Source organism: Ursus maritimus, unplaced genomic scaffold (genome assembly GCF_017311325.1).
Source record: "Ursus maritimus isolate PB19 unplaced genomic scaffold, ASM1731132v1 scaffold_16, whole genome shotgun sequence".
In the NCBI taxonomy this organism is placed as follows: domain Eukaryota; kingdom Metazoa; phylum Chordata; class Mammalia; order Carnivora; family Ursidae; genus Ursus; species Ursus maritimus.
The window spans coordinates 10,601,042-10,626,558 of NW_024424008.1; the positions used below are offsets into that span (position 1 = coordinate 10,601,042).

Here is a 25,517-nt window from a genome sequence, read left to right on the forward strand (position 1 = left end):
AGAAGGAAGATATAAATATTGTACATTATGTAGCTTAGCTCAAAATACTAATTATGTGCTTTTGATGCTATAATGTTACATATTGATTTAACCAAAAATTGTAGTGTTGACCCTGTTGAGAGAATGGGAGGAAGGGGAAATATGGGTGTTTGGGGATGAGATGGGGGAGCAACGTGTAAGAGAGCTAAATCCTCATCTTCCCCAGCAGGTTGTCAATAGATTATTTTTTAAACCATAGAACTAGGAAACAGGAATATAGGATATTAATTAGATATATGTAGGGTAAATACCAAGGGGAAAAAGCAGCTTACAGTGTTGAGAATAATTGGCTCTGGGTTCTAGGAATTGAGATAGAGTTAAGGTATTAGCTAATAAGCGTGCAAACTGATGTTTTTACTGTCAGGTTTGTAGAGAAATTTGACTTTTTAAACCATGTATAAATATTATTTTAATAAAAATAACATTAATTTCCACGTGCTTCATTTATGCAAAATCCTTTTATTTGTAAACCAATTTAATACAATTCAGTGAACATTTATTCAGTGCCTGTTAGATTATTGTACGAGAGAGACATGTAAATATGTGATTGTAAAACAAAGTTCCCAAATGATGCATAAATACTGATAAATCTTATGGAAGCACCATCAGTTCTGATTTGGGAGTTGGGAAAACCTAGAGCAGATAGAGGTTTTGCATTGGGCCTCAAAGGATGAGAAGAATTTGAATGGGAGATTAAATGCCAGCTGTGGCCAGTGTTGTCAGGTCCCACCATGACTGGAAAAGTAAATGTGTATAGGAAAGAAGTCTGGTAGAGCTGTGGGAGGCTGTGTTGACTTCTCTGCCTTTCCTAGACATTTCTATTAGTCATTTTTTCCTGAGGATTTACTCCTCCCTGCCCTATCACCCAGACACTCTTAATTTTAGTATTGACTTTACCATGCCGGGTTAGGTGGTGGCTCTCTCTCTGCTGGCATCCCGCCTCTTAAACTTTTGGTCTGATTTAGAGAAGGATAAGGGAAGGGAAAAGAAAATCTTGCTTTTACCTGGCTGGATGTAGATTCCTGAATGTAAAGATACGAACTCTCTTCCCTGACCTCACAGGCAGCTAGATATGGCCGTTAACCTTTTTTGAGGTCCTGAGATGAAACAATCACTTTTGCAGTCCGGGCATAATTCTTAGAACCCTCGAGAGTAATAGAGGACATATCTAATTGTTTGCAAAGAAATGTAATAATTTCATAACTGTAAAATAATTGATTCCTTTTATTTGTAAAAGGTGCTCTTCAGAAGTAATTGGGCAACTAAGTGTGTGTGTGTGCGCACGCGTGTGTGTGTGTGTGTGTGTGTGTGTGTGTAACATCCTCCAAATTTAGCTTTTTGTGCTCTGGATTTGTTATATATTGTTGGGTCCATAAGAGGAAAGGCTGACTTAGAACTAAATAGCAGAGCTAAACCATATGTTTTATACCAAATTAGAAACAGGTGAAGGTAGTTAAATCCGGCAAGCGCTTACAAAAGCTTTAGACTCAAGTTTGTATTAAAGGCAGGTGGTTATATGTACAATAAAAAGCAGTCACCAGCACACCAGCTTATTGATACATATGTGATTGATCTTTTTGGATAAAAACAAGGAGGAGTTAATAAATCACTGCACATAGCTATAAAGATGTTTGGGCTTGAAAGCCTCGCCTGTAAGAGCAAATGTGGACCCTGAAGGAAATTTATGAAGCACAGATCCTCTTAGCTTTACTTAACAGCTAACATCTGACTGACCCAGGGGGACCATGGAAATTTATTGCTGGGCCATTCAAATTTTTAAGCTGTTGTGTGATGGAGAACAGGTAAAGATTAGCCCAATAACAAATATGAGGCTGTAAAATGAAATGAGATTTCGATGACTTGTAAGTACTTGTCAGAGGTCAGCTCTAGATGACTGGTCAGAAATGGAGAAAACTTGTTGATAATTAAAGCAGATTGATTATGACAACCTAGATGTTAGCGTTGGTTGCTGTCAGATCAATGATCCTTGGAGTTTCCTCCTGTGAAATTCCATACTTAAACAGAATGACTTTTAAGGGCCACTAAATTATCTTTCTGTGCTCTGAAATTGGGTAAAATGATGAGTCGAAGTGATTCCTTTTGCAATTTCAGAATTGAAATATGTCTTTCTCAAATATATTCTAAATATATGAAATTCCTAGACAGCATATTCATTTTAGAAAACTCACTTTAGTTAACTTATATATGTGATTTTGAGCTTTGACATCTAGAAAGCACATAGAAGTTTTTAGGCTTTATGATAGATGATCTAAAATTAACCTTTAAAACTTAAGTAGTTAACAAATTTATGTACACAATTATTGAAAAATCAGTTTAGTGAAATCAAGTGGATATTTCAAAAACTTACGGGTTTATTTCCGTATTTTTTATCCACTCTTCTTTATGTATAAATCCCCAAAGTAATAAATATATGTAATGTTGTTACTGGGACTTTAGAAGTTACATTTTGGATTTTAATGAGGTCTATAGTTATTGGTGTTAACAATCTCTGTCTTTTCGACTTAGCTGGAAACCCAAAATGTCATTTTATGAAAGCTAGATTTGGTGGTTTTCAGGTGCCAGCTTATCCAGGCAGTTGATGAATTTGGTAATAATTTGCTTCATGAACATCTGATCTGTGAGATGAAGAAGGAAGTCCCGTGAATTTTTATAGAAATCTTGAATAAATGAAATTTACGAACTAACACAGATTCACAAAATGGGTTTATTACTAGAAAGGGAAAATGGTGTAGAATTGAAAGCATAGGATTAGGAGCCAAATAAGCATGGGTCGGAATTGTAGCCATACCATCCGTCTATACATTCACTTCTGCATCCATTCCACAAGTAAATATATTCCAGATGCTGTACTCTAGAAACTGGGGTACAGTATTAAGACTTAGCCTCACATTTTTCATTCTTAGGAAAGATTCAAAGGAATAAACAAGCAATTACAATACAATGTAAAAGGTACTGTGTTAGTGTACAGGGTTCTGTGAGAACATAACTAATCCAAACTCAGGGCAGGGTGGGGTAGAGTAGAATGGGATTGATGGCTGTGGTTGAGTGTTAAGAAAGCCTTTGTGACTGTGGCCACCTCAGTAATGCCTGTAGGACAGTCGTGTTGTATGGATAATATATGCTAAATGGGATACCTATATATTCAGGAGAACACAGTCCAACATCAGCATAGGTATTGCTATTTTGTTGGCCATGCTCACTGGCTCTTTTACTCTGGTGCCAGAGGGCACTGCTTCCTATTAATCCACAGTAAACACCATTCTGTAACTTGAAATTCCCCCCCTCAACCAGAAGTTTTCTTTGAAGCAGAGTTCAAAGCACTTTCTAAAAATAGGAATTGGCTGTCTAGGTATATTAAGGTTAAGAAAGAATGATGAAAATATTTCTCAATCTGAAAACCTTTATTGTTTTTTTTAATTCACAAGGCTATATATCTTTAGATACTTGTTTTTCAATATTTATTTTTTAAATTTATTCTTTATTCACTTATTTGCAGGTATTTGTTGAATACCTACTGTGGATAAGACTCTGAGCTTTACACTTATGTTCTCAAGGAATTTGTAGCGTAATAGAGAAAATAAGACTTTTGGGTAAACAACTAAAATATAGGCTATAAAGTACCAGGTGCATTAAGAACACTGTGTGATTTTAGGAGGCAGCAAAATGAATAAAATATGGTATCTCCCACGGTGGCACTTAGAGATGGGTGTGGGAGAGGTGAGGCTGGGGAATAAGGCACAGTAGTCATAATAATTGAATACCTACTGTGTCCTAGTAACTGTGCTGGCTCTTAGATTTTTTTGTTTAATTCAATTCTTAGAGCAGTCCTGAAAGATTGGTATTATTAAACCCATTGTAGAGATCTGGAAACAGGTTCGGAGGACTATGCCTAAGTTCACATTATAAGTAAGTAGCAAAGCTGGAATGTGAGCCTCTGCGTCTCTGACTTCAAAGCCAGACTTTTATAACTCTGACTTTCATAACTTCAAAGCCTTATATCCCCCCTCTGTTTTTCTCATCCTCCCTCCCACACCCCGAAATCGGTACTATAATTAAATATGTTGTTTTGATATACAACATTGAGCACCTATTATGTTCCTAATACTGATAAAGAAGTGGTTTACAGAGACTATGCCATTAGGTGCACTGATACATTTAAACAAACCTATATTATATGCACACTTCAGGAAGTTGTCTTTAGAAATTTTAAATGGTGAATGTTCTTTTTTCCAAATTCCTGTTCCAGATGGAAAAGTCTTTTGGCATTACCAAGTATGGTAGGTTTATGCACCTTGCATGTTGAATTGTAGGATTTTGTGGGGGTCTTTTCACGTTTGCAGATTTTGTGGGAAACAGGTGCTATTAAACGCAGGCAAATAGCAGATGGCTGTTAATGTTGTGGAATGTGATTTTGATTCACTTGGCAGAATTTTTATTTTACAAAACCAACTATTAAAAAAGACATGGTTTCCATCCTTTAATTTTGACCTGTTCACTAAAATTTGCCTGTAGACTATTTTTCAACAGTTACCAAAAGGGTGTGGAAAAACTGGAAAGTTTCTTTCTGCAAGGAAATTGATATTGAGTTCTTTAACAATTTCCACAACCCTGTAGCTTACCAAGTAAAAAAATGGGGATTATTTTTAACCTTCTTACTGAAATTATTTGGGATTCTATTTCCCTGAAATTCCATTCTCTTTTTAGTACAGCTCCAAAGAACTATATTTAATATTGGCGAAGAAAATAATCCGATGTAAATCTTTTCATTACATGATTTCTCCTTTAAAAACTTGCGATGGCATCTTATTACCTGTCATATCAAATGTAATCTCTTTTGACTGGCATATATGATCTCCTATTATACAATCTCTCTCCCTTTTCTTCCCACATAGAAGGGGGGGGGGATCAGTCTTCTTATTCCCCTGTAAGGACTTCTGTCACCCTCTGCCTATGAATTATTTCTACATTGTCAGTTTTTGTTTGCTGCTTCTCCTCTAATCTATTATCACTGTCCTTACTTCCCTCCTAGATCTTTCCTCTGTGCTTTCTGAAACCCTTCTTCAGTGATTATAATATACACAAGCTTTCAACCCCTTTACTATATTATTGTGTATACAACTAAGATATACCACTGAATATACAACTGCTTGATGTAAGTAAAATGAGTGGCTCTCTCCTAAAAGTTTCACTTACCCTAGAACCTTCTTAATGAGAGACTGTTTCTTGTCTTACACCTCCCATATCTCTGGATCTAAAGTAGGTAATATCTGCTGTTTCCTGGTGTCAGTTTAAAATCATTTCTCAGTGTCATGTACCTAGTGTTTTTGACACGTGGAGTGGATCAGTTTCTAAGGTTTATTTATTTGTGAGAGAGAGAGCACGAGCAGGAGGAGGGCAGAGCGAGAGGGGGAGAAAGAGAGAGAGAAACAGAAGCAGACTCCCCACGGAGCACGGAGCCCAATGTGGGGCTGGATCTCACAACCCTGAGATCATGACCTGAGCCAAAATCAAGAGTCAGATGCTCAACAGACTGAGCCACCCAGGCGCCCTTGGAGTGGATCATTTTTAATACTGTTTTCTCTATATGAGAAAAGTATATTCAGTAATGATCATGAAGTGAAACTAATAATAATAATGGCAAAAAAAGAAAAGCAGAAAATTTTCTTTGAAAAAATATATATATTTACTCTTTTGTTGAACACAGTTTTGGTGTGTTCATCTTCAAGGAACAATTTTAAAGGCTTGTATCTCACTGTACCTTGTTTAAGGCCAACTGCAATATTTTTGTATCTGAAAAACCTTATCTAAAACTACACCAGAAAAAAACTCAGAAAAGAAATTACACATTACCCTCATTGTTTCTTTTGATTCTACTATTTAAATACAGGACTATGTAACATGGAACAGTTTGGAGACAGAAACTGTGCCCAGAGCATTCCAAACCATTCAAAATGTAGTAGAAATGGAAGTGTGTAGCTTAGTCCACTTTGTTGGGCTGACTGCATAACTGGGAGCTCTCTGAACTAACTTCCACATAGATATAATTTTTATTAGCGTGTGAATAATGAAAAGAATCCTGATTTGAAGCTTACATATATATTGGAATTAAACAGTCACTGCAGAAATTATTTAGAAATTAATCCCACAAAAGATTTTTTTCTGGGAGGAATATTTATCATTGACATTGTTTAGATTTATTGGCTCACAGTGATAATAAAATATGGACCAATTTTTTATCTATTTTATGATCATTTAAAAAGTCTCTTTAGATAATGTACCCCCTTATAGACTAGTGCCATCATCCTGCCCCTAGTAGGTCACTGTCATTACTCTTCTATCATAGTAGCTTCTTACTCATTGCTTTTCTCTTGTCGATATCCTAAACACCCTAGCTCCTCATTCTTACCGCCAATCCACTTAGCTACTGGAAAAACAGTCACACAGTTGGAAAGATTGTTGGCACTGTGTATTCAGTCATCCATCTCTATTGGATCAATACTTCCTAGATACCTAGTTCTCCTGCTGTGTGACTGTTATCAGACCTCCTCTCCTTTTTTCCCATCCCCAATTTTCCCTTTCATGCTTGATAAATTGTCTCATTTCTCATTTTATAGAGAAAACAAACTATCAAATGAGACTACCTCAACTTCCTGCCAAAATACTTCCAAATGTTTTATTATCAATAAAAAAATTTTAAATAAGAAAGAAAAGAAAAAATAATACATTGACATTTGAACATACATTTAAAGAAATCATGTATTGTCATATCCATCATCCTCGAAATGCCCTCTACTCCCTTGACCCTGACCCAGACCTCCAGTCCTTCAGCTGGGTCCTCTGAAAGTGCATCTGTATAATCAACAAACTCTCCTATATCTTCAGGCTCTTATCAGAGTTCAGCTTAATTGAACCTGAATTTTCCCCCAAGGACCCCACTTTTCCTATATCCTTTCCATTGGTAGCTATACATTTTTTTAAACGCTAGGTATTCAGATTTAGGAGGTGAGGTTAGGGTGTTCTTTCTCCCCATTGCTTTTTCTAGATTCTCATTACTCTGTTGGTAAAGTAAACATACAAGAACTCTTCTCCTTTGAGACATATATTCAACTATACCACTCTTTCCCCTACCAGTCTCAGTTATAATGCCCTTACTTAGATATTTTGGCAACTGACAAACAGAGGAAGCAGAGAACTTAGGAAAGAGAAATACTCTTTCTGTTTCTCTTATTCAAAGTCTTGCTATTATGGGTGAAATTAACACCCAAGTGGATGATTCATTCAACACCCTGGGCTCTCATTTTCTTGATCTTTGTCATCAATGACCTCTTGCATTTCATTGTTTTCACTTTTACAGTTCACGTCATCATTTCGGTTCACATCCAAAATCTGATTCAGGCATCTTGCTCTCTGATGACTACTTCCTCTCCTTCCACTCATTTGTTCAGCCACTTGTTCATTGCTCCTCTTGGTGACTTTAGACCCTGGCCCCTTTTTTCCAGTTTAGATGCTATGGCCCATTATTTTAGTAACACCTTCTTCTTGCCCCCTGTGGCTTTTTGTCAATTTACAACCCTGCTCTCCATTTTCTCTGTACTCGCAGGTGTCTAGAGAAAGTCACACAGTAGCATCATTATAGACTCATGATTAATAATTACTTCTGGGCTCCCAGTAGTGCTGAGCAGTTCTATTACATGTCTTTGTTCAAGTTGTTCTACCATTTGATCAAGCTCCTGTCTGGTTCAGCAAAACAAACATTAAGAGTTATCCATGATCTCTCCCTCTCCATCATTTCGCTTCCAACCCATAACCAAATCTTAATGATTGTATTTCCTAAAAGCGTTCTAAATTAGTCTTATTTTTACCATTTCTTTTTTTTTTAAGATTTTATTTATTTATTTGACACAGATAGAGACAGCCAGCGAGAGAGGGAACACAAGCAGGGGGAGTGGTAGAGGAAGAAGCAGGCTCATAGTGGAGGAGCCTGATGTGGGGCCCGATCCCACAACGCCAGGATCACGCCCTGAGCCGAAGGCAGACGCTTAACCTCTGTGCCACCCAGGTGCCCCATTATTTTTACCATTTCTAATACCACCACCTTAGTCCAAGCAACCATGATCTCTCCCCTAGTTTATTGCAACAAGCTGGTCTCACCTTCTCCAGACCATTTTCCACTGTAATCAGCCATAATTTCTTCAAAATGCAAATCTGTCATCATCAGGAAAGTTCAAAGAGAAAGTGTTCATTTAAGAAGGAAGGTATCAGATACAGTTCTGAGCAAGTTACACCTTTCTTTAAAGTCCTTCCATGGTTTCTTGTTTCTCTGAGGAAAAAAGTCAGACCATGATCTAGGCTCTCTAAGGTAGAGAGCCCTGCATAATTTCCCCTCCAATCCAGCTTCAGCTTTATCTCTTCGCACAACTCCCCTCAGTCCAATATACTGGCCTTCCTTCCAATCCTTGAGGCAGCACGCTCCTTCTTGACGTTGGGGCCTTTACCTATGCTGCGTCCTCTAATTGAAACATTCCTTCCCTTAGCTTTTACCGAGCTTTGAGATCTCAGCTGGAGTCTCACTTTCTTTCACAGGTCTTCCCTGACTCTTAGTTTTTGTCTGCCTCTTTTCTGGAATAGTGTTCTTACCTTCTGAGTACTTAATTTATAAATTATATATTTGTTAGTGTGATTATGTGAGCAATGCCTGTGTAGTCCACTGGACTCCAGGCTTCATTGTCTGTGTTTGCTCACCCTCCTATCTCTGCCGCTAGCACTCTAGCTGGCACAGTGTGAGTTCAGTGAAAATTTGTCAAATAGGTAAACTGTATCCATCCAGGCTTTTTTCATCTTCCTTCATCCTTCCCATTATAATCCCACCTGCCATCTAAGGCAGATCTTTCTCCTACATCCTCACCTGTAGGATGGAAAGCCAGTCCATCTCACCTTCTCAGGAAGTTTTGCTATGCTTCGCTCTGTCCTCCTGTTAGCGAGCTCACCTTTCTCTGTGCCAGATTCTCTTCAGCTCCGTTTTCCTACTTCGTCACTCCTGAACTCATACCAGCCTTCCGTTATCCCCAACTACTTCATTTAAACTCGCATTTACCATATTACCAAAGCTACCTACCAATGAACTCTTACAATTACATCCATTAGACATGTTTCCATGTCCATTTTGCCAATCTGTCAGCCACATTTGACTATTGATAGTTATCTTCCTTCTTCAGTTAACACTTCCTCTGAGCTTTTTTGGTGAGACACTTGGTTTTCCTCAAATCTTTCTGACTAGTCCTTTTCTGGCTGCTCTTCATTTTCCCCATCCCTTGTTGATAGTCTCAAGGCTCTGCAATAGCTGTCTTCTCTGTAATTTCTCTAGGCCATCTCATTCAGTATCTATGGCTTTAGTACCTCAATTGTTTTTTAAGATTTTACTTATTTATTTGACAGAGAGAGAGCACAAGTAGGCAGAGCGGTAGGGAGAGGGAGAGGCAGACTCCCGGCTGAGCAGACAGCCCGATGGTGGGGCTCAATCCCAGGACCCTGAGATCATGACCTGAGCTGAAGGCAGACACTTAACGGACTGAGCCACCCAGGCGCCCCCCCCCCGCCATTTCAATTTTTATAATTCCTTAATATTTTCACCCCAAATTTCTCTTCTAACTTTGTACATAATAAAATTTTGTACAGCACATATATTTTATATATATTATATCATAAATGACATATATACTTGTTCCTCCTCCAGTGTTCCCGGTCTCATTTCATAGACACCACCTTCTACCTACTTACTCAATCGAGACATCAAATGGTCACCTTGGACTCCTCCCTCTTCACCACCTTTACAACCCATCTATCGCAAAGTCCTTTCAGTTCCACCCATCAATTATAGCGCAAATCTATTCACACACACTCCTCTCCACTACTGGGACCCTAATCAAAACTGTCTCCATTCTGGCCTGGCCCATTGTAGCAGCGTCCTACCCAGGTCCTGGTTCCCTTTATTTTTTACAAGGTAGCCAGAGTGCTCTTTACAAAGTATAACCCCAGTCCTGTCACTGCCACACTTAAAAAAAGTCTGGTTATCCTCCCATTGTCCTTAAGAATGTAGTCATGAAGTCTTAAGGTTTACAGGATCCCGCCCTGTCTGGCCTCTGCTGGCCTCTCCAGCAGAATCTTCTAGCACTGAGCCCTCACTCTGTTCCTCACGCCAGCCCCTAGCTGTCTGTTTTAATGCCACCTGTACTTTTATCAGTGTTGAGATGGCAACCTCATTCTGTCAGTTGCTTAGGCCAACAACTTTGAAGTTCTCCTTGACTCCCCTTCCTCCCATACCTCCTATAAGATCTGCCAACCAGTTGTGTTGGCTCTGTCTTCAAAAGAGGAGAATTCAACCACTTCGAACCACTTCTACAGCTACTATCCTGGTTTAAAGCACCCTCTTCTCTTGCCTGGATTTTTGCAGGGGCCTCTCCATGTTTCTTTTCTTGCTCCTCTGCAGTTTGTCCTCACAGCCCTCCAGAGCTTCCCCTCATTCAGAGGAAAAGCCAAAATCCTTATTGTGACTTATAAGACCCGGCATGACCTGGACCCTTTACCTTGCTGACTTTATTTCCTTTCCCTTTACCTCGCTCTACTGCAGCCACTTCCCATCCTGTATGTGGGCCTGTGGTCTGCCTTATGGTGTCACTGAATCGACTTGCAGTGACATAGAGGTAAGGCTTTAGTGATATTATTCGACTCAGTAGAAAAATGTATTTCTTTTCTTTATTCGTGACGAGGTGAAACAGTCTCTTTTCCTCTGCCAGGTGGAAGAAAGGGGAGATGAGCATCTCTAGGAAGCGAGCAAGGGCAGAGAGTGAGGAGCTTTGTGTGCTCAGGAGATTGCGAGGAAACCACTTGAGCACAATGAGCTGCACATAAGTCAGGTGGCCGAGTCAGATCGCTTAGGCCTGGAAAGCTGGGCAGAGGAGTGGGAGTGGAAGACAACAAATGATTAGGAAGTCGAGCTGAGAAGCAACATGATTAAAAAAAAAAAATACTTATAAGAGGATAAGGATATACCGGCTTCTGGTGAGTAGACAGGAATGCTGCTGAAACATCCCACAAAGGCCACAGCAGCAAGGAACTTTTCAGAGTGGCAGTGGAATGGAGCGATAAGACTGTTTCACAGGAAAAATAACTGTTGACTTGGTGAATCATTGCATATATAAAAGGCAAAGAAGGTGGGTAAAAATTGAGTGTCTTTCTAAGCCTGAGTAACTGATAAAAGTGGAGGTTGAAAACTAATCTGAACAGGAGACAGTATGTTAGTTTGAAGTAAAGTCATGACCTCAGAACATACTGAGTATGTATTGTCACATTTTCTACAAATGCACTGAGCAGAATTGATCTTAATATACACAATAAAAAATTGGAATTAACTATCCCGTATCCTTATCCCCAGTTGAATCATTAAAGAACCAGACCTTGGTGTGGGGTTTTGAAGGTGAAGGCAAGAAACTGTCACCAATTTGGAGTCTTTTGTAAAAATGTCTAGGTTGGGGAGGAGAGTGTGGTGCTTTTAATAATTGTATCTTTTTAAAGTAAGAATGATTCAAAATCACTTTCTTTTACAATTTTTTTCCAAATTGAGTGAGATATATTCTTCACACACATGTGAAGTGATCGGTGTGTGTGTGTGTGTGTGTGTGTGTGTGTGAATTCATATCCATATGAATCTCTTTTTTTTCTCATCTCATTTACTGGCACCTCAGTAGGTCTACTTTGCGGACTTAGCTGTCGCCTATCATGACGACTCTTGGGCGTTATAGTCTTGAAATATTTTCTTGGGTCCTGAAGGAAAAATGAAGTTATATTCGGTATATTTAGTTTTGCTTATTCAGTATTACAGAATCTTGGAGATGGAGGAGGTATACTTCATCTAGTCTAATGAGTCATTCAGTGTTTGATCCCCGCCCCGCCCACATACACCCCTGTGTCAGTTTCTAGGGCTTCTGTAACAAATTATCACAGACTTGGTGGCTTCAAACAGCAGAAAGTTATTCTCTCGTAGTTCTGGAGGCCTGAATTCCAAAATTAAGATGTCAGCAGGGTCACACTCCCTGTAGAGGCTCTCATGGAGAAGCTTTCCTTCCCTTTTCCAGCTTCTAGCAGCGCCAGGTATTCCTTGGCTTGTAGCTGTGTAACTAATTCCTGCCTCCATCATCACATGACCTTCTCTTCTGTGTCTGTTCCTCTGTGTCCCTTATACAGACATGTATTGGATATAGGGCCCACCCGGATAATTGAGGACGATCTCTTCTTAGGATCCCTAACGTAATTGCCGCCCGTTTTCCAAATAAGATCACATTCACAGAATTTGGATATGGACATACCTTTTGGGGGCCACCATTCCGCCTATTAAACCCCCTGAATATATGTCCATTATGTGTTGCCCAGCTTCTGATTGGCTGCCTCTACCCAGGATCTTTTGGATTTTGACCGACTCTGGAGTGAAATCAATTTTCCTGTAACTTTCACCATTAACTTCGGTTCTCCCGGTTTGAAACCATGAAAACAAAAACAATTCTGGTTCTCTCTGGAAGTCTTTCGTGTGTTTTCTCTGAGACTTCTGTGCTCCAGACTAAACATCTCTGGTTCTTTCAGCCATTTCTCTCAGACCACAGCTCCCATTCTTCTAGTGAACTTGGTTGTGCTGCTTTTCTAAAGCACTCAAAGGTGATAGAAAGAATACTGAATTTATAATCGAAGACCTAATACTCCAGTCATGTCTCTTCCACTGAGTAGGTGATCAAGGCAAATCAGTTTCTTTAACAAAAACACTGGGCCACTCTACTTCACTGCATGCTTTTTATAGTCAAATGAGATTATTATAAAACCTATAAGAAATATAACCGATAAGAAGTTCCCAATTGTTCACCTATATGCTTATAAAAAAATTAACTCCCAGAACTGAACATAAATCTCTCAGGATAGTCTGACCCAGTACAAAGTAGTTGCCAGTAGCATGTTTCCTGATTATCTGCTTCTGCTTCTGTTAATACAGCCTGGGATCACAGTAGCTATGTGGTAGTTATGTCATAATTCTTTTTTCATACTGAAATTACTACGTACTCAAGAGCTCCATATCATCCTCACACATAATCTATTTATTGCTTTTATATTCATTGATATGTACCATGTAGAGTTAGTGAACTTTTCAGACAATTTGGAAATTTAATTTAATTTGAAATGAATTTAATGTCAATCATTTTAATCGCCTTTTCTGTAAGAGTTTTATAGTAGGAAATATATAGTTCTTCCTCCAGTTATTTAATGTGATGCTTCCCTTTAATGAATCCTATTTGTGGAGCTAAGGACATTTTTCTAGTTGTACTTGAATGACCACATTCTTATCTAAACCTTCTACAGTTTGCTACTGTGATTCTCTGTCTATATTGAATTAAGATGCCTTTGCTTTGTATCTTATGTCCTGATGGTAATAGGTTTTACCCTTTAAAATGGATTTCACTTTTCTAGATTGCCTAATAGGTTTATAGATCCATGTACTTTTGCAGAGTGAGTTGAATGTATAATAGTTAGAAGCTGTTATATTGTTCAACTTGATGTGGCCCCTTAAGAATTTGAAAGCAATGTAAGATATGAACTCTGTTCTAATGTTCGATCTGTCTTAAAATTGTCCTATTTGAACCTTTGGCTCTAATCACTCTTCAGATTTGTTTTAATGTTACATACCCACCTTATGACTTTTTCTATAAAGAAGTCCCGATGAAGTAATGAAGTCCATATTGTAAGATCCATTTTTCAAGAATTTAGAGACTTGGCTTTCAGTGTGCTTATTTCAATGTACTCTTACAACATTTGAAACTGTTTTCGTATTGATAACTTGAAAGTGGAGATATGTGTGGGATTGGAGAGCTGTGCAGAGAGTCTACATGTGATGGTTTATAGAACAACAACTACATAATACAGAGCTTTAGGACTCCACTAGATTGCTGCCAGAAGGCCCCCGTGTTATTATGTCTTTGCAGTTCGGTAGTTTCTTTGGAAGCTACCTCATACAAATTTGGATGGTTCCCAAACACCCTGGGAAAGCCTAGTGTTGCACTTTGCTTATCCTGAATTTGCTGTTATTTTAATGTATCTCAATTTAGGGCCACACCACATGGCCTAGTTTATTTTCTACTGCTTCAGTTAAATACAAAGCTGTATCTTCCTGATGGATGTGTGAAGCATTTGGTGTTCCCATAGTAGAGAATGAAGAAAGTTCACGATCTTGCTCATTCCCCAGTGCCTTTAATTTTCAGAAACTGTATGTAATCAACAACTTTCAAGAGTTTAATATAAAGATTTTAAATTATTTCCTTTATTTTATTTTTCCTGGAAAACAGTATCCACCGAACTTCATGGAATGTATCTTTTGAAATTAAGAACATCTACTAATTGTCACCTTCCCTTCATTTCAATAGGATTAGTTTTGTTTTTGAGAATAATCATATACTGCAAAACTAAGGAAGGTGAAGTTTTCTTCTTGATCCTATCTAAATTGTGATTGATTTGTGTTTGTTTATTTCAGAGGATAGAAATATATGGTTAGTCTTGAGAATCGGGAAAATATGAGTATAATATAACCTTTTCTTCTTCATTTGCAGGGATATGAAAAAGATAATAGTGAGGGAAACTTGCTCTCTAAAATAACTCATCATCTTGATAAAGATCCACAAATCTCATGCCTTTGTTAATTCAGTGAGTCAGGTTAAAATGGAAAGTCTTATGAGAGCTGTATGACATTGCCTTGGAGAAGTAACATCCAAATAGCCACTCCTGTGGATACGAATGACTTTTGGATGAATTTTCACTCATATTAGTACTGTTGATTCGACTGGCCATCCTTGAAAGAAACAGAAATCTTACATGTTGCTTTCAAGTCTGATTTTTTTTCCTCAGTCTTCTTTTCTTTTTGATAGAAGTTGAGATGTCAGACCCAAAGTATTAGAGGAAAAAGCTTCTAGGATCTTAATTTTAGGGTGGTGAATTTATCATACATAAATATGAAACATAGTGGCCTCAACTCCTTGGGGTTAGTGGGTCACTTTTTTATGTATTAGTCCCTTGCATGACCTACTCAGTTTTTTTGAAAGTTAGTTATTTGTTTGAGAGAGAACGAGAACACACGGGTGTGCAGGGGGGGAGGGCAGAGGGAAAGGGAGAGAAAGAATCCCTAGCAGACTCCCCGCTAAGCACAGAGCCCATTGTAGGACTCAGTCTCAAGACCCTGAGTTCATGACCTGAGCCGAAACCAGAGTCAGATGCTCAACCATCTGAGCCACCCAGGCGCCCCTCAATTTTTTTTTTTTGAAACAAAGCAGCCATTGATCTGATTTGACTAATTATGAAGATATTAAGATAATAGGTTGCAGTGACTATAACCAAGTGATTTAGTCCAAGTCTTTAGATATTTTTGCTATATTCAAGGAACTTCTATCTTTGTCAATAATTTGGAGGTTGTTTTTCCCAAGCTTTGGAAAACTTCTGATCCTACTTAATTTTTTTTTAGGTTTCCATTATATCCAAAAGGAGGGGAGAAGTTACAATTTGATTATGGTGTCTATCTTCTGAACAAAAATATAGCACAGGTAAGTAACTTCTCTTCACTCCTTTTCTCCTTCCCACATAAAACCTACTCCCTTGGATTGCTAACCTTCCTTCTTTATAAATAAGTACTACAGTTGATTGTTTTATTTAGCCACTTACAGTGATAATGCGAAGTTCTTTTTTGGCCACAGTCTTATTTCGTGCCATTATAAATACTACTGAGAAGCAATGGGTGCATGTTGAAATCCTACTAAACTCAGAAGCCCTTTACTGAGTTGTTACTTGCTAGTAGACTATACTTGAATGTATGTGTTTATAACTTCTTTCCTCTAGTTTCTCACACAGCTTTCTTCTCTTAGATCACTTTCTTCTCTTAAACCACTTTTAGGGACTCATTTTGCATTGGGAGTTGTTTATGGAGTGAAAGTTTAGTGCCTTTGGCAAGTCCTTAATGGTCTACTCACCTATTATGCAAGAACCAAAAGAAAAGACCAACCACGTGGTCCTTCCAACCCATCTGGGGTTTTTGTGGCTTTCTCAACATTAAGCCAGTTAGTATCTCACTTAAATAAAGTCTTTCCATATGCTGTAGAAAGACCAACAGATGCTTGGGTTTGCATTTTCCTGAAAGAAATACGCAGCATTTCTTTGGCATACTTGATTGTACTTCAAGAAGGAGACATTCCGTGTATTTTCTAGTTGTAAAGGGGAAGACTATCGTCAGTGCTTTGTTTTTATTTGGACATATCCAACTGGAATATCACATGGATGAGTATCCATGGTTTGACTCTTATTTAAAGCATTATCAGCTGTATCCTCAGACCTTCTCTTTTAATAGAAGCAAGAAGATTTATGATGTTTTTGTTTTTAAAAGGCTGCTTTTTATGCATATGAATCTAAAGACTCACTGAACAGTGCTCTTATTCTTTCCTGATAGATCTAGAATTATTCCTCCATATGCTGTCATCTTTGCCTTGCTTTCCGTCATGAAATATCAGTTTAATGTTTTTTAATTTGATTTTCATTTAGATTCTTACTCATTTCTTTTTTTTTTTTTTTAAGATTTTATTTATTTATTCGACAGAGATAGAGACAGCCAGTGAGAGAGGGAACACAAGCAGGGGGAGTGGGAGAGGAAGAAGCAGGCTCATAGCGGAGGAGCCTGATGTGGGGCTCGATCCCATAACGCCGGGATCACGCCCTGAGCCGAAGGCAGACGCTTAACCGCTGTGCCACCCAGGCGCCCCGATTCTTACTCATTTCTAATATTGGATCAAATTTCGAGTCTACAGTCTTTAATCATTTGCTTTATAAGCTCATACTCATTGCCTTCCCGGTCATACTGCTTTCTTATTACCACTGTGCTATCCCGTGTTCTTTACCCCAGGCAGGCAGCCTTGCTCACAGTCTCTGGCCTGTGACTCATCTTTCCATGTGCCATTCTTCCCACACCTATGCTTTCCCTCCCTCCATTTTTGGCAGAGAAGTACCTTAGTCTAAGAAATAAGACTTTAGGGGTGCCTGGCTGGCTCAGTTGGTGGAGCATGCTACTCTTGATCTTGGGATCATGAGTTCAAGCCACATGTTGGGCATAGAGCCCGCTTAAAAAAAAGGAAAGAAAGAAAGAAATAGGACTTTAATTTCAAGGCTGTCTTACGCTACTAATTATAGTTGTCGTACTATGGAAAAGGCAGTGCTTAGACAGAAGTGGCCTAAGAGTGCATGAAGGGAGAGGAGGTCTAAGTAAATTAGAGAGTGAAGTCAGCCAATGTGGAAAAGGGCACATGAGTCCAGAGTCTGGGGGACAGGATGTCAGGAAAGTTGGTGAAACTAAGTTCTGCTCTGAATGCAGAGGTTTGTCTCTCCTTGCCCTGTTTTCTGTTTCTTGCCCCAAGTACCTACACTAAGGTCCAAAATCTGTTGGAAGATTCCAGGTGAAGCCTACTCCTGATTAAAGCTAGAGCTGAAATGCCTGGATTTCCTGGTAGATCTCAGCCGCAGACACAAACACACACGGACCCGCACGTACATACACGTGCACACATACACACATTGAGTTCTTTCTTCTGTGGGCCCAATAGGAATGCCAGAGGATGGTGAAAGAGGTGCTACTAATAGCCCAGCTTGCTTTGAAAACAAGACAAAGATGGAGGCTTTGTGCAGTGGAAAATTTGGGAAAGTCAACCCTGCACCTCAGACTCTTAGCTCTAGTACCTGTTTGGTCCTCACTTTGGAGCACTGCACAAGAAGCCTCTGACTTTATTCTTAACTGAACCAAGGCCACAAGCATGCTGAACTAGTTTTATTCATCTGTTTAAGCAATAGATAGTTTCTAGTTATTTTGCATCCTCTGCAACTTAAAAATCTTTTTGAAGATTTGAGAGACTACACTTGTCACTTGTGTGTGGGTTTAAGATTGATAAGTTAACTCCTTTAGAGCAAGATGCTTGCTCTCTGATGTTTTTGTCACTATGTCAGTTTTAGAAGGAGAGGACAATAAACTTTTTATAAACGGATTTTTTTAGGTTTCAGAGTGCATTCAGGAAGTCCCTTCTGACAATTTAGAAAGAAACTTTTAGCAAATTTGTGACCTTTAACCTTTTTTTGCTTCAACTCTATATGTTCCATCTTTTACTCTTTCTTGGGGAATGTTTCATTTTTGTCTTTGGCCTTAATACCATCACTTAATTACATTTCTATTTATAACAAATCAAAGAACCATTAATTAGTATGGCCCTTAACCACATATCATATCAGTAAAAAAAATTCCAACTTTTTAAAGATTAATTTTTCTATATGTTACATACTAATACATGTCGTCAAAGGAGAGTTTGTCTTCTCAGCCAGTCTCATTTATACCTCATCTCTAGAGATGCGAACAAATCATACTATTAAAATGGCCCCACCTCAGTAATTTATAAGCCAGGTTAGTGGAGGTGGATGAAAGCATTGACATGTGTTAAAGTGCCAGAGAAAAAGGAGTGAAGTCATTTAATACTGCGTCCGTAACTTGGTCGAGGATTTGAATAGTCAATAGGACCTTTCATCACAACCAGAAGTAGTAGTAAAATCACTTTTTCGGTAGAGGAAATGACAGAATTTAGTAATATTTGTTACTTCAGTATTTGGGATCAGTCCAGCCCGTTTTGAAAGCACAAGCTTAGAAAGACAGGCCTTCAAGTAGAAATCCTCAAGTGTTGTTTGAAGAGCTGAGAGGGTTGGTAAGACCTGCTTGCCCTCTTCCTGTCATTGCGGTCCAAAGGTATGTGTGTGTGTGCTCTGCTGGGTATTGAAAGTGTTGTAAAGCAAAGTGCCTTGTTTTTAGTACCATTTAGTAATATTTTTCACGTGTCGGTCCCTTTGTCTGGAAATAGCTTTCTTTGTTGGTCAACATGTAACAGTACAGGAACAGGCCTGGCAAAATTCAGGCACAGTATAATTAACATTGATTTAAAAACCAGGTTGTGTCACAATTGTCAGTAAGTTTATAAGTACATTACGTTAGAATTTGTATATAGTGCAGTAGTTTGCTTTTAGTTCCCAGAACATAAAAAGTAATAAATTAAAAATTACAATACTTTTACCTTATATTTATGGAGAGTTTGATAGTTTGAAACCTATATATATATTCTTGTGACCCTCATTATCACCCTACAAAATGAAAGGCACAGCTAATGTTAAATGAATTTGAAGACAGTATGGCTTTTGACATCTGTCACTGCAGTTAGGATCACATATTCTGACAGGTGTGGCAGAGATTCCCTTACTTCCATATGCTTCATTGTTCTATATGCAGCTGACCCTTAAAACAACATGGATTTGAACCATGAGGGTCCACTTCTATGTGGATTTTTTTTTTTTTTTTGCTAAGGACAGTACTATAGATGTATTTTCTCTTTCTTATGACTTAATAGCATTTTCTTTTCTCTATCATATTGTAAGAGTAAGCACACAGTTATGTATACATATACAGAATATATGTTAATCAACTGGTTATGTTATTGGTAAGCCTTCCAGTCACAGTAGGCAATCAGTAGGTTCTGGGGAGTCAAAAGTTAGATGCAGTTTTCAACTGTGTGGGCAATCAACATCCCTGACCCTTGTATTACTCAATGGTCCACTGTATTTCCATCCTAAAAGAACACAGAATCAAAGAAGATGACATTCCCAGATAGAAAAGAAACTGAATGTTCACTGAGCAGAAACAGCTGTTTTGCATCTTATGATATTTCAATGAGCAAGCACAATGCTTGGAACACTGTAAAGTCTCAAAAAAATGTTGAATGTGAATGAGTGGTGATACACAGTTAAGAAACAGATCCAGAAAAATTGTGACTTGCTTAAAGTTGATGAATTGACTCCACAAGTATTTGTTGTGCATCTACCATGTGCTGTATATTCTGAGTTCGGTCTCCGCTGAGAGCACAGTGAATGAGACACACAAGATCCCCGCCTCATAAATAAGCCAGATACAGAAGCACAAATATTGCGTGGTTCCACTTAGATGAATTATCTGGAGTAGGCAAATGCGTAGGGACAGAAGGTGGATTAGAGGTTACTGGGAGCTGGGAAAGGGGAAACGGGAGAGTTATTACTTAATGGTTACAGTTTCTGTTTGGGGTGATGAAAACATTTTGGAAGAAGATAGTGTTGATGGTTCCATAACATGGTGAATGTAATGATAATGCCACTGAATTAATACACTTAAAAATAGTTTTAAAATGGCCAAAATGACACATTTTATACAATACAGCATACCATAATTTTAAAAATTAATATATTAAATGCCATTGGATTATACATTTCAAGTGGTGTGAATTTTATGGTAGTGAGTTATATCACAATAAACCTGTTTTTTTTTTTTTAAAGAAAGGAACCTATCTCATTAAACTTATAAGCTGATGGAAAGACAGACAGTAAACAAAATAACCTTAGATTGCAATAAGTGCTGTAATAGAAATCAGTTAGGCAATATAGTGGGAAGTAACTGGAGAGGGACCTGCTTTAGATAATGTCAAATACGCCTTATTGAAGAAATGATATAGAGCTAAAGACATGGAGATGACCAGCCATGCAAAGAGCTAGGAAACAGTAAGTTAAGGTCATGGAACAGTTAGTGCAGAAGCCCTGATGCAGGAAAGAGCTTGCTGTGTTTAAATAAAGGTAGATGGCTAATGTGATAAGAGTATAGTAAGTAAGGAGAGAGGTAGCCAAGGAGCATATCCTAGAGATTACAAAGAGTTTGAATTTTATTCTAAATGCAAAGGGAAGCCATTGAATAATTTAAGCAGGAGAGTAGCTTGATTTATTTTTTTCAAAGATTGTTCTACGTGCTCTCCTGAATTATAGAGAACTAGAAGTACGATACCATTGAGAGGGCTACTTCAAAAGAACTGGTGAGGGTTGATGGTAGCTTGGACTAGGATGGTAGGGAGAGAGAGAGAATTGAACAGATTTAAAATATGTGATGGATGGTGCCAGACATCACTAATCCTCAGGGAAATGCAAATCAATACCACAATGAGATATTATCTCACTACTATCAAAAAGACAGGAATTAGCAAGTGTTGGCAAGGATTTGGAGAAAAGGAAACACTTGTGCACTGTTGGCAGGAATGTAAATTGGTGCAGCCAGAATGGAAAACAATGTGGAGGTCCCTAAAAAAATTCAAAATAAAACTACCATAGGATCTACCAATTCCACTTCTGGGTATTTAACCGAAGGAAATGAAAACACTACCTCTAAAAGATATCTTCACCCAGGTGTTCATTGTTGCATTATTTACAATAGCTAAGGTATGAAAACCTAAGTGTCCATCAGTGGATGAAAGGATAAAGAAAGTGTGGTATGTGTACACACACACACACACACGCACACACACACACTCCCTGGAAAATTATTTCAGCCATAATAAAAGAAAGAAATCCTGCCATTTGCAACAAATGGATGGATCTTGAGGGCATTATGCTAAGTGTAACAAGTCAGGTGGAGAAAGACAAATGCTGAATGATCTCATTTATTTGTGGAATCTTAAAACAAAAGTCAAACTCGGATACAGAGAATGTTTGGTGTTTGCCGGAGGTGGGGGGATTAAGGAGTGAGTAAAATGGCTGAAAATGGTCAAAAGGTACAACTTCCGGTTATCAAATAAATAAGTCTTGGGGATGTAATGTACAGCATGGGTAACTGTAGTTAATAATACTGTATCGTATATTTAAAGTTCCTACAAGAGGTGCCTGGGTGGCTCAGTCGGTTAAGCGTCTGCCTTCAGCTCAGGTCATGATCCCAGGGTCCTGGGATCTAAACCTGCTCCGGCACCCTGCTCAGCAGGAAGCCTGCTTCTCCTTTGCCTTCTGCCCCTCCACCCCGCTCCTACACTCTGTCTACAATAAAAAAATGAAATCTTGAAAAAAAAAAAAAGAATTCCAGGTAGAGTCATCAAATAGGCAACAGGGTATTTGGGTCTCAGGGTAGGGAGGTCAGTAGTGGAGATACAAATTTGGGATTCATCAATATAAAAAAAATCCATCCATGGATATTTAAATCCATGGAACTGGATGATATCAACCAGGGAGAGAATGCAGAGCTGAAAAGAGAGACAAATACAGAAACGTAGAATTGGATTTAGTTCTGGGAAATCACATTTAGAAGTTGGGTGGAGGAGGACGAACTAGCAAATCCTGAGAGGAATGACCAATCAGGTAGAGAGAAAACCAGGAGAAAGTAATAATTCGGAAACTAAGAGAAGTCAACTTTTGGAAGGGAGGAGTCTTCAACTATGTCAAATTCTACTGTAAGATGAAGTAGCCAGTAGACTTGGGAACATGCAAGTCGTTGATGAGCAATTTCAGTAATCAGTAGGTGTGTTGAAGAGTGAATAGGAAGCGAGGGAGTGACACTGATTGTAGATACTCTTTTGAGGTGTTTTTTGTGAAGTGAGATGGATAAATGGGTTCATAACTGGAAAAGACGGGTTAAGGGAAGGTCTTTTGTTGTTGTTTTTGTTTGCTTTGTGGGAATGTGGGGTATGTTTTTTAAGATGGGATATACTGTCAGACCGTGTTTATATGCTGATGGGAATGATCAAATAAAGAGAAATTATCAATATAAGATGAAGAAGGGATACTTGAAGGAGTAAAGTCTTCGAGAAGGGGAGAGGAAGTAGGATACAGAACACAAGCAAACATGTTGACCTAAAATAAGAAAAGGGTACACTTTCAACAATCTTAGTTTAAATAAAAAAGCCAGTTTCATTTAAGAATGCATTGATGAAGCAGTTAAATTATTGACCCTTGAGTACATATCTTGTCAGTATTCTGTGTGATGATAAGGGAAATATACATGGAAAGCACTTCTGCTGTATACTGAAGTATAACGGTATTTCAAGGAAAAGCACTTACGCAATTGAGCTACCAGCTCAACTACCTGATTTTTCATGGAGCACCATCTTTACTTGAAAGAATGACTAAATCAACAAACTATTCAGACTTATATATTTGAAAAATACTCTTTCAAAAATGAATGAAGTGAGTCTCTCAAGGGAAATCAACTGATGATAAAATTTAAGATTTTAAATGAAAATTAGTATTTTGGAAAACTTGCATTTGCCGCCATGAGAGTGACAGCTTTCCATTCCTTAAGGATGTTTTTGATGAGATTGGTAGTGGTATTTAACAAATGTGATTCTTAAATATTGTGTAGTAAATGTGTCAACATTTAAAATCTATAGAACTAGTTAGCCAGTATTTTCCAGGTGACCAGTGTGTGATGCTGTGAAATCATGTACAGGTAAAGACCTGTTTAAAGTGAGAAAAAAAAAGAAGAGAGAGAGAGAGAGAGATTTTAATATAACCGATGTGAAAAGCATGTTGGTGTGGTTTGAGATTCTACATTGATAACTAACATTTAAGAGACTACTACTTGTTGAGGGGCGCCTGGCTGGCTCAGTGACTAGAGCACGCGACTCTTGATCTCAGGGTTGTGAGTTCAAGCCCCACATTGGGTACAGAGATCACTTAAAAATAAAATTTTAGGGGCGCCTGGGTGGCACAGCGGTTAAGCATCGGCCTTTGGCTCAGGGCGTGATCCCGGCGTTATGGGATCGAGCCCCACATCAGGCTCTTCTGCTATGAGCCTGCTTCTTCCTCTCCCACTCCCCCTGCTTGTGTTCCCTCTCTCGCTGGCTGTCTCTCTCTCTGTCGAATAAATGAATAAAATCTTTAAAAAAATAAATAAATAAAATAAAATAAAATAAAATCTTAAAAAAAAAAACCCAACTACTTGTTGAGTTTGTAGTATCAGAAGAATATCCATAATTATCTGAAAAGGCTATTAAAATCCTCCTTTCTTTTCCAAATATATTATCTGTATGAGGCTGGATTTTCTTAGGAAACAACATATAGTAACCAATGAGTGCAGAAGGATATATGCGAATCCAGCTATCTTCTGTTAATGTAGACATTGCAAAAGACACTTGCAAAAATGCAAAACAATGTCACTTAGGAAACAACATATAGTAACCAATGAGTGCAGAAGGATATATGCGAATCCAGCTATCTTCTGTTAATGTAGACATTGCAAAAGACACTTGCAAAAATGCAAAACAATGTCACTCATCTCTCTAAATTTCTTTTTTTTAAATATGCTTTTTTTCACTTAAAATATTTATATTAACAAGTAATAGATTTTTATTTCTATTTTATTTTTTAAAAGATTCTGTTTATTGAGAGAGAGAAAGGGAGTGAGAGAGCAAGCACGAGGGGGGTTGTAGAGGGAGAGGGAGAAGCAGACTCACTGCTGAGCAGGGAGCCCAACTCCGGTCTTGATCCCAGGATGCTGGGATCATGACCTGAGCTGAAGGCAGATGCTTACTGACTGAGCCACCCAGGCACCCCTCTATTGTTATTTTTAAATGAATTAAATATTTAAAGGTTTTCTCCATTGTAACTTGTAATATGGTAAACACTGGTATAAATGACCCATATGAAAAAAAAAAAAAAAGCTCTTTAATGTCCTCAGTAATTTTAAGAAGTGTAGAGATCTTGAGACCAAAAAGTTTGAGAACAGCTGTCCTAGAGAATGTGGCGATCCAGATTTCCTACGAAACACCTGAGTTGCTGATTAAGACACACTTACTGGTTCCCCAAATTTGGAACATGATATAAGGGAGTTAACAGTTTGAATTCTGGTAATATGTTTGGTACAATCCGGTCCAATATGCTGAGTACAGGGCCAGCAGCTATCAGTGGGCTCTTTCATTATTGCCTTTGACTTTTCTTAAGCCAGGCCTCTTCTCTCCTTGAAAGCTCAGGAACTTAACAGCAATACTTTGAGGATCTAGTTTACAAATACTAATGATGATTTACATTTGTTTTGAATGTTAATGGACTTTTATTATACTTTTACTTCTGTATCACATTTCATGCTCCATGAAGCATGTTGACCAGGTCTATCTTTAGAGATAAGAAATTGAGCTGCTGCTATGCCAGAGGATGACAAAACTATTAAATGGCAAACAAAAATCAAGATCAAATCTTCTGACGTCAATCCGACTATATCCCACTGATGTTTCTTTTCCCTTCTTTCTTTCTTTTTAAAAATTTTTTTTAAAAATGTGGGCCTTCTTACAATCCTATGAGGTCACAGACAGCATCTGCCTTTGCAGATGGGAAGCCTGAGAGCCTGAGTTCAATAGAAGAACCAGGACTAGAACCCAGGGACTTCATGACCACTCTTCCTTTTACTCTTTTACCTCTCTTTCCCCTCAGGTTATTTTAAGACTTCATAGAAAGTAAAAGTAGCTTCTCCTTCCAAAAACAGTTGGAAACCTCTGTTCTGCCAAGGACATGGTCTTTCTCTAAAACTTGACTACTCG

General features: G+C 38.3%; 1 protein-coding gene across 2 annotated transcripts in view; it reads left to right on the top strand.

Annotated features, from left to right (window-relative positions):
• Positions 1 to 25,517, top strand: part of UVRAG (UV radiation resistance associated) — a 294,465-nt gene that overhangs the window by 201,904 nt on the left and 67,044 nt on the right. For both annotated transcript variants that reach the window (XM_040630863.1, XM_040630862.1), the window contains exon 13: positions 15,605 to 15,683. In XM_040630863.1, coding sequence (XP_040486797.1) covers positions 15,605 to 15,683 — 79 coding nt within the window. The remainder of the gene's footprint in view (positions 1 to 15,604; positions 15,684 to 25,517) is intronic.